Source organism: Chiloscyllium plagiosum, unplaced genomic scaffold (assembly GCF_037043375.1).
Source record: "Chiloscyllium plagiosum isolate Xiang-an unplaced genomic scaffold, Cpla_swu_hap1 HiC_scaffold_2, whole genome shotgun sequence".
NCBI lineage: Eukaryota > Metazoa > Chordata > Chondrichthyes > Orectolobiformes > Hemiscylliidae > Chiloscyllium > Chiloscyllium plagiosum.
The window spans coordinates 18642006-18659058 of NW_028270140.1; the positions used below are offsets into that span (position 1 = coordinate 18642006).

A 17053-nucleotide genomic window follows, 5' to 3' on the forward strand; every position below is an offset into this window, starting at 1 on the left:
TGATCACGTGGACACGTCTATCCTGTCTGTGGTTTTACAGGATTTTGTGAAAGCAGTGCTGGTGATAACTCTCCAGGGGGTTGAAGTGTCTGCTGTACATGTGGTTAGTGCTGGTTTGAGTTTTGGAATTCAAATACACCATCCCTCAGGCATCAAAGGTTGAACAGTTGCCCACTCATCCTGTAGGTTAGCTTCATTAAAGTGGGGTGGAGTGTTACAATGTGGCAGGCCTACCAGATCTCAGCATCGTAACCATTGGTGAGATTCAAACTACATTCATGCTGGTGAGAAAGAAAACAGAGAGGGGGGCATTCATCTTTAAACACAGAGGAAAATGACACAGACACACCACCAGTGAGCAAGCAGAGGATTATTACAATTATGAGCTAGGCAAAATCAGAAATGCAGGATTCTTTGTCCTCAACAGTACTTTATCTGACCTTCCCTGGAACACAGCTCACCACAGATACAGTCCCATCACTGTTCTAATCCCTGTTGCAATGATGGTTCTATTACCGCTTGGCCCAGTGCAACCCAAGGGAATTCATTAATGAAAGTGATGAAGGAAGTAAAAGCCTTATATCCACATTTGTGGAAGACAAGCATTGGCAGAAATACAAGTAATTTAGACAGAACTATAAAATTACAAAAATGTAGAGCTAATGAATGGGTAGAACTGTAGTAAATGATTTTAATTTGGAAAATGTGAGCTTGTGTATTTTCAACCTCAAACAGATAAAACAACGTACTTTTCAACTATGAAAAGCTGGAAACAATGGAAGTCCAAAAAGATTTGGAAACCTGGGAATATCAATCCTTTTCTGTTATTGTTCATTAAATTGTAATTAAAAAAGTCTACTAGAATACTGATTTTTATATCTTGAGAATTAGAATACAAAGCATTCAAAGTCATGCTGCAACAGCACAAAGTCTTGATTAGATCAGACATGAAGTACTGTGAGTATTTCTGGATATCATATCTTCAGAAGGATACAGCCCTCCTGAGAGAGACAGAGAACATTACTACAACAGTAACTGAATCCTAAGTGTTCAGCTACGAGGAGAGATTAAACAAACTGGATCTGTAGTCCCTTGAATTTGGAATATTATAGATTGAGTTGATTGAAGTTTTCAGGGTATTAAGGGAACTTATGGGGTATAGGTATTTTTGCTGATTAGGAAATCCAGTTAATGGCACAATTAATAACTTTTGGAAACAATGATGAACTTTTTGTAAATCACTTTTCAGTTTGTTCTCCTTATATAAAACATGTGGCATGAGTTTGTCAGAGCTTGTTAAACTACTCAGCAAAATGGGAGCAATTTTGAGTAGTACATGAGGGTATCTTAAAACTTGTTATGACTTGTTGTAAAAAGAAATTATTGCAGCTGGTGTAACAGTTCTCAGAGAGTTCTGGCATGGACAGAGCTTTTTGAAAATCCTTTTGAGACTTCCAAATTGACGAGATTATGTTGGGAGGCAAATTGAATCTGTTTGACAGCATATCAGCAGAGGAAGTCTATCACTACATACAGTAGTGATAATGTGTTTCAGCAGAACTTGGAAGCAGGTGGACAAGAGAAGGGTTGATAAGGGTTGATACACTACCCTGATGACTGGTTGTACAGATAGAACCTTAATCTACCTGACCTTTCTGAAGAACAGAGCTTCTGCAGGTTGAGGATATTACATTAGGTGTTGTTATCTGTGCCTTATCCTAAAAAAAACTTGAAACTTGCTAAACCCACTGAACACATATTACTATTGCCATTCCTTCAGTAAGAAGTGAGTTAATTTAAAGTGAGTTTAAATTTAAGGGTAGTGTACTGTATTGTAAAAGCCATTTTTAAATTGACAATCATAGTAAATTGGCCCATACCTGTCTGTCATATCCCAAGAACTAAGGGTTTAACTGAAGATTTTAAAAAGCTCAGAGCCACAAGCTTGATGTGTGATACAGTTTCAGTAATTTTATTGTAGATATCTAGTTCATATATTTTTAGATTTAGGAATGGAAGTTTAACTGCAGATAATGGAATAAATGCATTAAAAAATTGTGGCCATGTTGCCAAAGAGATTAACAGCTAGACATGTAAGAGCTATAATCCGCTGATGGGTTTACTTAACTAAAGAGCTGGGGATGTAATGTCTGAAATTCCTGTACTAATTACAGTTAAGAAAGATGTTTTTGCTTTTAGAATTAGAGTTAACCTATTCCAAAGCATTCGATAAATCCTGAAAGTTTATAAGGCTGCTTAAATCTATCAGACAAACTTGTGAATAAAGGATAATTACAATAAACATGGGCTTGAGGAAAGTCCAGGACATTTTACATCATTATGGTGAGGCGTGGGACATGGCAAGGTGCTTGGATTTCAACTTATCTGGGTATTTACTAGAAATGTTAGTTGCAATTTGGAGAAAAGATTAACAAAGGAAATGATAGACTTGTACTATAAGCAGAGTAAACAGTTGATTTCATCATTAACCACTTTGATTGTGACTAGACTATCTCAATTTGAATATTGTAAGGCCACAGAAGTTGAAATATTGCCAATAGTTTGGAACTAATGGAAAAATCTACAATGGTACTCCATAGAGTGTTGTACCAAAAAACCCAAAGAACTTTGCAAACCCAGCATCTGCATTTCTCAAAGCACAAACTGACAGCTCTATTTCTCCACACTCTCAGGAAATAAGTAGATGACACCAGATGTATATTTGCAGACTAAATCTCCATGTGTGACGGATGCTTATTCAACAGCTGAATAAACTGTGTATCATTGAAAAGTGTGGTGCTGGAAATGCACAGCCGGTCAGGTAGCATCTGAGCTGCAGGAGAATCGACATTTCGGTCATAAGCCCTTCATCAGGAATATTTTAAATAATGTATAACAGTTCTGGAGAAATCATACTGGACTCAAAACATTAACTCTGTTTCCTCTCTTCACAGATGGTTCCAGACCTGTTGAATCTCTCCAGCATTTTCTGTGTTTGTTTCAGATTTCCACCATCTGGAGTATTTTGCCTAAATTGAAGAGGAGGGTGATGAGGTTAGTATGGGATGTTATCAATATCACCAAAGAGCTGCCCAGAAAAAAAAAGCCAGTATAAATAGTGAGAAACACTGGTCCAACTTTTTGTATATTTCAACATTGAGGTTCAATATGACAAGTATGTTCATTTTCAAGAGTTACTGATTTTTTTGTGATTATTTCCCTCTTGGAAGGCTTTAAAATCAAGCCCTAATTTCCACTTTAGACATGGGAATTTCAAATAATTATCACTAGAAATCATAGGAATCTTAATCATAGATCCTAAAGTGGGTCTTGTGAGCTTGGAAGATACCTCGGTGAATACTGCGTGACCTGACCATGGTAGCTATCCTAGCAGGTCATTCCCAAACGGTGAGGAATTAGAGGGAGCTGGGGAGATGACATACGCACATACCTTCTGGGACACAGGTTTGAATGTTTAGTCCCAGATTTGGAATTAATCCCACAAGTCCAACTTGGGGGAACTTCCTTAAATACAAGAGCAGGGATGTAATGTTGAGGTTGTATAAAGCTCTGATCAGACCCAATGTGGAACATTGTGAGCAGTTTTGGACCCTGTATCTAAGGAAGGATGTGCTGGCTTTAGAGGGAGCCCAGAGGACATTTATGAGAGTGATCCTAGGATGGAGGGCTTGTCATATGAGGAGTGGTTGATGACTCTGAGGACTCAATGGAGTTGGAACTCATGATACATCATGTCACCCATATCTCTCACTGCCCACACATAGATTCCAGTCTATGCCCTTCTAACCACATTCCATAGTCCCTCATAACCTCTGTGCCAACCAATATTCCTCCCCCAGCTCAGCGGCCCCTCATGTTCTCCATGGTAACCTCTGCAACTCTAAACATCACCTTTGTCCCTTATACTTTCTGTGCCAAATTATATCCACTACCTTGGCCCCTTGTAATCCTCAACCAACTTAATGTGACTTATTCCTGGGTATGATCCCTCTACTATTAGCCCTGTAGAATTTCTACCTCAAATAAGTGTCAATTCATGACCTCCTAGTAATCCCCATGACCCTTTATAGCTTCTATGCCAATTTATTTCCAAGCCATGCCTCCCATTCACCTTGTCATTTTACCCTCCATACTAATTCACCCATTATCCATCATGGATAATCCTCAGGAGTGATGTTGAAATGAAATAAAGTTATAGGTTTCTATCACACAGTTTGCTACATTACACTCTGGTAAAAGACCATTCAATTCATTTGAATCTCTTAAAATATTGAATTCTTTATTTAAATAAAGCAAACATTTTCTTCAAGCACTTAAAACCTTACAAAAGGGGAATTGGATCAATAGGAAACCAGATGATTCCATGTTGCTCTTTGATGCCCTCAGAAATATTGGCTTGGTATGATGTCTTGGTTAGATCCTTGGAGTACCAAACAATCAGCTATGAGAAACATTTATGTAACACGTTCTTGGCCTTTCCTGGATTGTTTTGACCAATGTTTGGCTCCACGCCTCATGAAGGACTTGGAGAGGGTGTGGATGAGATTTATTAGAATGGTACCAGAGTTGAAGGGCTTCTCATACAAGAGACTTTACGCACTTTTTTTCCTCGTCACAGAAAGGAGATAATAGAAAGATTTTAACAAAGCTGTTTACAGACAGACCTCTGCTTATTAACACATCAGAAATGTGACATCTTATTAGCATATCAGGCTTGAATCTCTGGAGTGCGGTCTGAACACATTAAATTCTGACTCAGACAAGAGCACTATTAGTGAGCCACGGCCTATAGTTGACTTTACGTACCAATGCCACGTGCTAATAGGTCTTTATTTGAGAAAAAGAATCCTTTAGGAGCTACTATTAAACGGTAACTGAACATCCTTTTCACGTTACTGTCATTGATATAACAGTAAATGGAATCCAAGAAAAGTTAGTTCAGTCAGGTGTTTTTAAGATATATCCACGCAAACGTTATTTTTTCAATTTTGTGGCTTGTTTCATTATCGGTCTATTGAATAGTATCATGAAACATTGCTTCCCAGGCCAATTACTTCTAGTATTGGGTTTGATCCAGCAGCTCCTGACACAGAGATAGTGATGTATCTCGTACCACATTACCTCCAACGTTCAGCTGATGTAGTTGTGCAACATGAGGTGAAAGTCACCTGCAATTACAAACTGCTGTATGTGACCTCACACAGTGACCTCAAGTGTCCAGTAAAAAAATCCATGGGAGCTCGAAAGATTTCACTGAGTGGCACCAGTCAGCATGAGGAAGTCACCAGGCAGATCAGCAGTGAAGGAAGGGGTAGGAAAATTAAATAGCACAATCACAATCGACAACACAAATTCAAAAAATTTCAAAGGACATTAACTCGGTTGTTATTTTTATTGCTATGTGCTCCCCAATACAACAAACAGTATCAGTAGTGTATGGTCAGAATAAAACAGGCACCTATATTATTGTACGAAAGAAAGCAAATAAGGCAAATAAATCATTTTCTTTCCATTTATAGGGTAGAAGAGAGATTCTTAAATAAGTTCTCTACCGTGTGAAGCTCAGGGTTATCATTTTACAAATTAAACACTAGATTCATTAGCCTTCAGAAGCCTTGCAAGAAACTAGCAGCAATTCTTTAAGGGCATAGAATTGACCGGATGCTACTTGACTACTCACAGGACAATAGCAAACATTCTTCCATAGTGTACCACTATGTGCATCCAAATCTCCTATCCTACCTATCCCTTTTTGATCAGGTCACTTCATTATCCACACTGTAGGGAATCTAATCTAATCTAAACTGAAAATCCTCTCATCCTGTGTTTTTTTTTACATTGCTTTTAATTTGATGCTACCAGCTCACCATTTTAAAAACGGTTCCGTCCTCGTGTATGCTTCTAAGTAAGCAATAATGTTGCTCGCCAATTGTCACAGGAATATCCTATTCTATTTTGCACATTAAAGCAACACTGTTGGAGTGGAAGAAAATTAGTTTGTAACCACTGTAGTACTTCGGCTTATATTGTATCTCCTACAGATTGGTGGAGATTGTCACTGGCCCACGTTTTTTTGGATTGGGAGTTGATTGGATCACTGGTATCCATTCAGATAAGGCCATTTAATTGACTGATCAAATTTTCCAGATCCTGATGCTGTACTTTGTACATACATAATATGAATTGCAATGCCCAGGAATGAATGACAGATTGGATCAAAAAAGGTTTTAAAAGATTACTTTCTCAAACATATCAGCTGCTATTGCTATCAATGTGGGCAAAAAATGAGGTTAAGGAAAATTCTGAAGAGAGGTCGCAGGACTGCAAATGTTAACTCTGCTTTCTTTTCACAGGTGCTGCCAGACCTGCTGAGTTTCTCCAGCAATTTCTGTTTTTGTTGAAGAAGTTAGGCCCTGGAATACATTGGTCTAGAATGAAGATGCAGCTGCATTTTACATTTAAAAATATATAATTAATGTCCATTGTCAAGGATTTTATAGCAGAGCATTTAAAACACGGTTAGCATGGATTTACGAAAGGGAAATCTTACTCGACAAATTTAATGGAATTCTTCAATGATGTAACCCAAAAGAGTTGATCAAGAAGAGCCAATGGAGGTGAAGCATTTCAAATGACTTTCGGCAACGTCCCATATAAGAAATTAATGCAAAATTAAAGTGCATGGAATTGGAGTAGTGTTTTGAGATGGATAGAAGATTGGTTAGCAGAGAGGCGACAAAGAATAGGAATAAATGGGTGAGTCATGAGGTGCTGCAGTGATTGGAACCAGCTATTCACAATGCAGGTTAATGATTTTGATGAGGGAATTAAATGTAATATTTCAAAATTTGCAGATGACATAAAGCTGGGTGTGAGGATGAGCTGTGAGGAGAATGCAGAGATGCTTCAGTGTGATTTGGACAGGCTAAGTGACTGGACAAATGCATGGCACTTGCAGTATAATGGGGATAAATGTGAGGCTAGCCACGTTGGCAGCAAGAATAGGAAGGCAGATGATTATTTGAACGGCTGTAAATTGAGAGAGGGGAATATTGAACAAGACCTGGGTGTCTTTGTGCACCAGGTGCTGAATGTAAACAATCAGGTGCAGGAGGTAGTAAAGAAGGGTGTGGAGGCTGTGGAGAGGATGCAGAAGAGGTTTACCAGGATTAGAGGATATGAGCTATAAAGAGAGGCTAGAAAAACTCAGGTTGTTTTCTCTGGAGTGCAGAGGCTGAAGGGCGACTTGACAGACGTCTATAAAATTATGAGATGCATAGATAGGGTTGATGGTCAGAATCTTTCTCCCAGAGTTGAACTGTCTAAAAATAGGGAGCATGCATTTAAGATGAGAGGGGGAATGTTCAAAAGAGATATGAGGGGCATGTTTTTTACACAGAGAGTGGTAGGAGCCTGGCACACACTGCCAGGGGTGGTGGTGGTGGAAGGAGATAGAAGAGGGGCTTTTAAGAGACTTTTAGATAAGCATTTGAAGATGCAAAGAATGGAGGGATATGGACCAAGGGTAGGTAGAAGGGATTAGTTTAATTTGGCTTCATGTTCACCATATCATGTACCGAAGGGCCCATTCCTGTAGTGTATAGTTCTATGCTCTATGTATGTTGGCCTTCTTAGCGAGAGGATTCAAATACACAAACAAGGATGTCTTGCTGTAATATACAGGGCATTGGTGAGATCACACCTGGAATACAGTGTGCAGCTTTGGGCTCCTTAACTGAGGAAGGATATCACAGAGGGAGCACAATGAAGTTTTAACAAATTGATTCCTGTGATGGCAGGACTGATATATGAGGAGAGATTGAGTCAGTTAGAATTATATTCACTGGCAGTTAGAAGGAGGTGGAGAGGTGGGATATCAGAGAAAACTTTAAAATCCTAACCGGTCTTCTATCAGGTTAGATACAGGAAGGATGTTCCTGATGGTGAGGGAATCCAGAACCAGGAGCCATGGTTTAAGGATAAGGGGTAAACTTTTTAGGACTGAGATGAGGAGAAATTTCTTTACCGAGAATATGGTTAGCCTGTGAAATTTACTATTACAGGAAATGGTTGAGGCCAAAATATATGTGTTTTCAAGAAAGAGGTAGTTACAGCTCTTGGGGCTGAAGGGATCAAGCAATTTGTGGGGAGGGCAGGCTCAGAGCAGTGAATTTGTTGATAAGCCATGATCATGTTGATTAGCCTATTCCTGCTCCTCTCTGCTGTGTTTCTACGTACCAGCGTCAATAACTGGCTACAAACTGTTGATCTGCCCAACAAGATAAAGAAAAAGAGAAAATTCTGGAAAGGTCCAGCAAATCCATCGCTTCCTGGAAGGAAACTCATCAGATATCCTCTTTTCAATGTAAATGTTCACCAGAAAACTACACACACCTTTGTTTGCGTGGGTGTATACTGACCTGCTGAGTAATTCCAAATCAACACTTATTTTAGATTTGCAATATATTTTGACTAGCACCAAAAGGATTGGGAAATCTGTCTGTAGTTACTGCCAAATTAAAATTGTAAAAGGACCAGTAGTTCTTGCCTGGTCCATGGCAGTTTTTCAACACCTAATATATACTGAAATTTAGAAATGGTTATGTAACATTGGTAAAAAAAAAACTCACAAAACAATTTGCATACTTGAAATATAATACTGACTTACATACACAGTATTTACAGAACAGCCGCAAATGCCTTAAATAATATCTAATTCACTTACACTTGACTGAATACTATTTGTAACAACTTGACACCGTAAACTCAAAGAAATTGAGCATCTCAACTTGATTCCTTACTTTGATTCTTTTAACATCAGATGATATGTAAAATGTAGTCATAATCCTTTACAAAGGCAACACCAGCAAACCTGGATATCTCCTCTTCATTGGAAAAATCTTTGGTCTTTGTTTAAGTGATCCCAAAAAAAATTGGATGTTGGCCAATTTAATGACATGGAGCAAAGTGCCAGCACTTCACGACTTCAAAGTAATTCTTTTTCGAGAAAAGATTGACAGTTTAGGTTCACTGAAAATGCAGAAAGTCATTTTCAAATCGGACGTGCACCATGATGTCTATAATTGATTCTTGTTGAATGGTTGTTTTTTTTTCCTCAGATGTATCAGACACAAGAACCTTACTTCATGTCTCTGCCTCAGGAGATTGTGATGCAGCATTTCTCTCTGATGACTCTGCCACTCCAATTGATGCATGGGTAGCTGTGGAGCTGTTGCCGATGGCAATAGGATCGTCTTGAAATAAATGAGGCTGATACTGTGAAGCCACCAATCTGTGAGGCCAACCAACCGCAGGTGTCTTTTTCTGGGAAGAGTTTGGGCCTTTTGTTTTGCCTCGTCCTGGAGTGACTGCTCTAGGCTTGGTATTCTTTTCTCTGGCTAACCTGCTGCCTTGCAAACTTCTGCTCCTGGATGTGGAATCAGGAGGGTGAGTTGGTGTCATCTTGTGGTCAGATTCTGCCATTTCAGCCTCTATTTCCGCAGCACCAGTGAAGAAGGGGGGAGGCAGGGTGCTACTGCGCTTGCTACACGACTCACAGCAGAGTTTATTGTAGCCTGGGATGGAGCAATAGCGAGCTAGAACTTCCATCTGACAGAATATAGACTTATCTCGCAGGCAAGGCTCATCTGCAGGGTAAATAAAATGAAATCAGGAGAGTAGAATATTCTGAGATTAATCAATATAATCAGAATAATGTGCATTAAATTTCAAACATCTCGTGGCCAAGCAACTAAATGTCCCAGTCTCCAATGGAGTGAAACTGGACAGTTCAATATACTCTATGCTACCTGACCTGCTGTGCTTTTCCAGCACCACTCTGATCTAAACTCTGGTTGCCAGCATTTGAAGTCCGCACTTTTGCCTAGTTCAATATACACTTCCAATTACGTCGGGACGACTTTGTTTCACAACTTTGGTTATATTGTCCATCAGGGAAAGATGGTTCTGGCCTGTATGTTCATGTCGATATTGTTTATGGATTTAATTAATATTCAAAGGGCTAGTGTTTTTACTAAGGTGTCTATTGCAATGGTATCATTACTGAAATAATAACCAAAGCGAAGTCTCCATTTCCTTATTTGAGATGTATGAGAACAGTGGAACTGTGAAAATGGGCTTTGGGAGACAGACGTTCACACCACATATCCTCCTAGTGTCAGTGGTGCTATTATTAAGAGAGACTTAGAATTTATTTTCTAAGTCTGCTGCACCATTCAATGTGATCATTGCTGATTCTCCATATCAACAACACATTCCTGCTCTGTCCCCATATCCCTTGACACCTTGAGCCTCTGGAGATCTGTCTTTTTTTTCCCTCAAATATATTCAGTGTCCAGCTTCCACAACTTCCTGTGGTAGAGAATTCGACAGATTCACCAGCCCACAAGTAAAGGCATTTCTCTATTCCATTGTCACATCAGTCAGCAGCACCTACAATTACTTTACAATAATTATTGTACCTGTCAACAAGAACAGTGAAGTGATTGAGTTGTGTGTGAAATGTGGATCATCTCATCCACTAAATCATAATCTCGCATTTTGTGACATATGGAAGTTATGTTCCACCGAGGAACATTGGGCTAAAATGCGCAAGAATTCGAAGTGCTCGGAGAATCACAACATGCAACAAGGCTGCACAGCAGCATGTGAATAAAGGCCAACCAAGGAACAATGCCAACAGGTTCCACTGAAGGCACCCTATGATGTTAACAAAATCCTAGATCTAAGTGCAACATCCCAGTTTACAGAACCCAGTCAGATAGTCCCAACTCGACACACCATATAGATTCCATCAGGAAGATTTAAGCCTTTACCTTCATCCAAGTGATGTACCCCGCAACAGAAATGGATAATATCCACTGTACTACTAGAATGACACTTTAGCAATTACCAATATCATCCCTTTAAGCAATCTTCACGCGATGTACTCAAGAGATTAGCACAGTATGGTATTGTCCACTCATGAGAAGCTACCTCCTTACAATCTGACATCCCATGCATTAGTAATATCTATTTTAAATGTCAATACAGCTTCTCCTGGAACATTTCATTTTTCCAATACTGCAGGAACTTTAATCATTGCTCTACGTATCATTATAATTAACAAAGGAAGCAATTCCAAACCACAACATTGCAACTACCTTGAAACCTGACAAACGTTTACCCGGACCAGTCTGATTCTATCATTCACTTTAAAGGTGATTTAACATTAGGTCAGAAAGATGATGGTGCTCAACCCAACATTCACCCTCTTCACAAGGGCAGCACTGACATTCTTGATGAGCTCTGTTTGGAACTGGATTTCAGGGCTAAAAACAATATCATTTGTAAAGTTGAGCACCACACTGGTTGTGTAGCTGTATTACTTGAAGTTTGGAGAAAGATGGCAGTCACAGACAGAGATCATTCAGTCCATTATTGTCCATGCAAGTCTAAAAAGATCTGACTGCACTAATCCCATTTTCCAGCTTTGACCCATAGTCATGGAGGCTCTGGCAACACAAGTGTATATCTCAATGTTACTTAATGTTGAGAGAATTTCTGACTCTATCACAGTAAAATCTCTTGCCTTGTTAGTCTTCCCTAAGTGCATTACCTCACACTTTTCTGGGTTGAACAATATATATATATGCATACACATACATGAAATTGGCAGAAGCCATATCAATTTCTTGGGATCACCATCAACACACCTTCAAATGTTATGAGACATGATCCTACCAAAAAATGCCCACATCACAGAACAATGGTAATTCACAAAAACATTCTGCTTTCTTCAATATTTAATTTCCATCTATTTCAAATGTTGTAATGGAAGTATCTCCCCTGACACACTATATCCACAGCAGTATGACCACCAACATATCTTTTAGTCTCTCAAAAATACATATCTTCCACCAAATGTATTTTTCAATGTAATGATTCCCTCCAAGTTTACCGCATTGGAATTAGATACATCTTAGTCTATTAGAAGATGACAAGAGGCAGACTACTCCAAAATAGATAGGGTAACTATCACTATAATTTTCAGAATAAAATAATTTCACACATATCTATTTGGTCACCATTTCGTCATTCATACAGGTCATACAAGTGTTTGAAATGATCTGTCAGAAACCTCTTAATAATGCAACCTACTGAATGACAACATCTACTTGTGAAGTTGCAAGGGCACGATTTCAAAGTATATGACAAACCAGGCTCACAAGTAGCTGTTCTGAATGCTCTTAGCCTACTTTCAAATCCCACTAAGGCAAAGATAGACTTCCTAAGGGATATTGTCAAATCCAAGTTCGAAGATATAGCCCACACTGATCTCATTCATTTTGGTTATAGCCAAGTAATACAGAGTCAGCAAGCTAGATATGATGACCACATGCACAGTTGAAGATCATCATCAGTGAGTGGCCTATACACATTAAGCCGATCCCCCAGTAATAGGTTCTTTCTCTAACCATTCCGAAGTAAACAAGGACTCAATAGGTATATGATTTTCAAAGATAAACAAGTGATTATTTCACAATCGCTGCTTGATGTGCTTGATTAGATACACATAGGGCTCGTGGGCTCAAGAAATAGGTACGTGAAGCTATCGACTGATCTGGGATCAATATGAATATCGATCAATTAATCAATTTGAGTAAAACATGTCAACTCCATCCAGCTCAACAATGGAGAGAACCTCTCGCTCCACACAAGACTTTTTTCTGAGCCATGGCGCAAGATCACAACAGCTGTTGATGAATTAATTGCCATATTTAGTATGTTTGGCATTCCTCAATAAATTGTGTCTGACAATGGTCTGTAGTACACTAGTATACTTTTCCAAGACATATGCAGGAAGTGATGGGGTTTTGAACACATTGCCTTCTCTCCTTGCTACCCTCAGTCTAATAATCTTGCAGTACACAACATTCCCATGGTAAATTCCATCATTGCTCAATGTTAATCTCCTTGCCAAAACTATTGGATAGCCATGCTAAATCTAAAAACTCCTCCTCAATGTTTTACCCTTGCTAGTAACTCACATATTTGAAAGACAGATCCACACATTTCTTCAATCACATACCCAACCACTTGTACATGATGCATATTGGAAAGAAGGGAGAAAATGGTCTAAGAGAATGACCAAGGATCATGCAACAATTATCCAACCTGAACCGGGACAAAGCATTAAAGTTCAAGATGTTAGTAGAAATACATAAATTTGTGAAAAAAAACTCTGATGCTGTGTACAAGATCATGTAATGTCACAAATAATTGTCAAATCATACAACAAAATAGCTGAAACGTTTGCAATATATATCAACTGTCCATTGTACAAATACAGATGACTCTGCTACTAAAAACATTACATCTGGCAGTAACCAGATATCTATAACACATGATACTTACCAGTCCACAATGACAATGGGGAGGCAGTGGCACTGTAGACCCAGATTAATATTCTGGGACATGGGTTCAAGTTGTATCATGGCAGATGGTGAAATTGTAATTCAATTTTAAACACTCTGAATGAAAAGCAAGCCTAATGAAGACCATGTAACTATTGTCGACCGCTGTTAGAAAAACACCATTTCGCTAAAGAAATCTGCTGTCTTTACCTACATGGTTTACATGTGACTTCAGAGGCACATCAATGTGTTTATTCATATAACTGACTCTAAATAGTTAAGGATGGCCTAGCCTGCCAAACTCATCCCATGAATGAAGAAAAAAAGCTCACTGCAGAGCAAAGTTACACAGCCAAGTCACGATAAGGACTAGTTCTGGTCATATTGTATGCCCACCAAAGCATTTATCTCAACGTATAATGAAATTGTACCGGTATACATGCTTGTATGCATTTATCAGAACAGGTTTCTTATTCTTCAAAGGGAAAAGTAAAGATGCTGTATTATTGCACAGATCTCAGAAAGACATTGTACCTTTAAGGTAGCTAGATGGCATTATGGCTTGTGGCATTCTAGTCTAACATAACCTAATTCAATCTCCACCTTACTCATGTTCACTTAGTCAGTGAGTAAGGAAGCAATCTGCCAGTAAATGAGTGTTTTATGCAAATAATGTAACTGTTCTAAGTAAGAATAACACCTAGATTCTATGTTTAATTTATGGGTGTCACACTAGTGTACCTAGCTGTTAACACACGTCCACATACCTGACTCAGTATGAACCTGACTCTTTACAGAACATATAACGTGGGCTAACATTGAAAAATCCATGAAGTACATCATGCTGGCAGCAAGTGATTACATAAGGCTTCTTTCCCTAATGGATATTACTGAACCAGCTTGGGGTTCCTTTTAATCCAAAATCTTCATGGTAACTTTTACAGACATGAGCTTTTTAGTTCCTCAGCAAACTAAGTTTCAAACTTGATTGATCAGCTCTCTCTATCATCTTATTGATGATCTCAAAGACCCCAGGGATGGATCTGCTGCAAGGTGAATTCAGGGGAAACAGCCTAATTAAGTAGCTAATTACAGCTGGACTTCCTGAATGTTCTTGCTCAGATACTTATTCAGCGCTCATGTGGCTAGGCTAACTGTTGGTTGCTCAGGAGATTCAGTTCTTTAATCTTAGCTGTTTTATTGCTGTCATTTGGGCATGTATTAGCAAATTGCTAAGAGTCTCGAACCATCAGATTCTCACATTAACTAAATAAGTGAGATCTCTTAGCTTATTGTGTAAATGTTTTTTAAACCCCAAAATGACCAAGAATTGCATCTTTAATTTAATTTCTACAGAATAACAGACAAAATGAAATAAACAACGTATAATGTTAGCTGTCTACTCAGAGTATTAATGAAAACCTAATGGTATTAAGAAGTGCCGAAAACATTCCACAATTATCTGTCCTGATAACAGGAGCCAGCAGCACCTCATAGCCTGCACAGATAAAATGGGTCAGTCACCGTGCCCACATTGCCTGTCCTGATAACATTAACCACAGATTTCTCAAAGTCTGTTCTGATATCAAGAGTCACAGGTCACTCATAATTTGTCTTTCAATGGATTTTAAATTGGAGACAACGGCAAAGGCAAACAGTATGAATAAATAAAGAATAGTTTACGTTAGTAATATATAAATGCAGAAATCATTTTGCAACTGTCTTCTCTGACAAAAAGTCACAAGCTTTTTTTTAATTAAGACAGTTGCAAAATGATTTCTGCATTTATATATTACTAACGTAAACTATTAAAAAGTCACAAATGTGACTTTTAATAGTCTGGTGATTTCTTTCAGAGCTGGAAAATTGACAACATTTCCATTTAGTTCACAAAGCAATGAGTCACACAGAAGTTGCTGACTGCATTCGGGTGTATTCCTGCAAGTTTCGTCACATGAGCCCCAACTAAATGTTTATTTCCCCATTTCCAATAACTGTGTCATGAATAAACAAAATTCTTCAAAGTAAAGTATAAAAGAAACATGAGCTTTAATATTCCTACTACTTTTCTCCTGGGCTGCGTGAAGCAGTCTCCAGCAGATGAATTTTTAATTCTTGGAGACCTGCAGTGAATCATGGATGGTTAATTATACCTGAAATGATGAATCGACATCCTGACAGATACATACCACCACAAGGGGGACGTTTGCAGACTCTTGTAGCTTCTGGTTTCTCACCATCGCATTGGTCATTTGGACGACATCTGACCTGTCTTTGTTCAATTCCTTCACCGCATGTAACAGAACACTGCAAACAATTACATTTAACTAAATAATGGGAGGAGCAAGCAAAACAATACCAACAAACACAGACTTCTCAAAGCCTGTTCTGATATCAGGAGTCACAGGTCACTCAGAATCCATTTGCAACACCTTTCCCACTGAAGGATCAATACCCACTAGTTGTGTACCCCAGTGCGAAACAAAAGCAGACCTATATTCAGTGGTGTCTCCTAACGTTATATGGTACTGTACCCCAGTGTTATACAATAACAGACTTGCAGCTTTCCCAACTCTCTCCCAGCTTTGCACAATAACTGACCTTTATGTGTGTCCTCACATTATACAGTGAAAGTTGTATCTTCACTGCCCTAAGTCACATTGTGACAGGTATCTCCTCAGCAGTACTAATATTTACCTTTGGGGCATGTTGAGAATGTGAATGGTGGTATAGCTATCCTTATTTCTACTAGCCATGGGAAAACACCGCAGTCTCCTTTTCATGTGGTGTCGGTATAGCCTGAGAAGGCACAAAGCTGGTTTGTCTTTTTAAAACTTGAATCCCCAGGACCTGATCAGGTATACCCTAGAACTCTGTGGGAAGCTAGGGAAGTGATTGCTGGGCCCCTTGCTTAGATATTTGTATCACCAATAGTCACAGGTGAGGTGCCGGAAGACTAGAGGTTGGCTAATGTACCGCCACTATTTAAGAAAAGTGGTAAGGAAATGCTAGGGAATTATAGACCGGTGAGCCTGACATCAGTGGTGAGCACGTTGTTGGAGAGGATCCTGAAGGATAGGGTTTACATGCCCTTGGAAAGGCAAGGACTGATGAAGGATAGTCAACATGGCTTTATGTATGGGAAATCGTGTCTCACTAACTTGATGGAGTTTTTTGAACAAGTAATGAAGAGGATTGATGAGGGTAGAGCAGTTGACGTGATCTATATGGACCTCAGTAAGGCATTTGACAAGGTCCCGCATGGTAAACTGGTTAACAAGATTAGATCGCATGGAATACAGGGAGGACTAGCTATTTGGATCCAAAATAAGTTCGAAGGTAGAAAACAGAGGGTGGTGGTGGCGGGCGGTTATTGGACTGGATATCTGTGACCAGCAGTGTACTAGATCCACTGCTTTATGTCACTTATATAAATTATTTGGATGTAAACATAGGAGGTATAGTTAGTGAGTTGCAGATGACACTAAAATGGGAGGTATAGTGGACAGCGAAGAAGGTTATCTCAGAGGACAACAGGATCTGGATCAGATGGGCCAATAGGCTGAGAAGTGGCAGTTGGAGTTTAAGTTTGATAAATGTGAGGCACTATGATTTGG

At 39.0% G+C, this 17053-nt stretch overlaps 1 protein-coding gene across 4 annotated transcripts in view; it reads right to left on the reverse strand.

Moving 5' to 3' along the window:
* Window positions 1-2671: 2671 nt before the first annotated feature.
* LOC122564950 (A disintegrin and metalloproteinase with thrombospondin motifs 3-like) overlaps window positions 2672-17053 on the reverse strand; it is a 267936-nt gene continuing 253554 nt past the window's right edge. For 3 of the 4 annotated variants that reach the window (XM_043720492.2, XM_087995042.1, XM_087995040.1), the window contains 2 exons: window positions 15626-15743; window positions 5395-9668 (listed from right to left, as the gene is read on the reverse strand). In XM_043720492.2, coding sequence (XP_043576427.2) covers window positions 9166-9668; window positions 15626-15743 — 621 coding nt within the window. In that variant the 3' untranslated portion in view covers window positions 5395-9165. Of the gene's footprint in view, window positions 3030-5394; window positions 9669-15625; window positions 15744-17053 lie in introns of those variants that run through there. The other variant, XR_015759635.1, reaches the window with a different exon arrangement.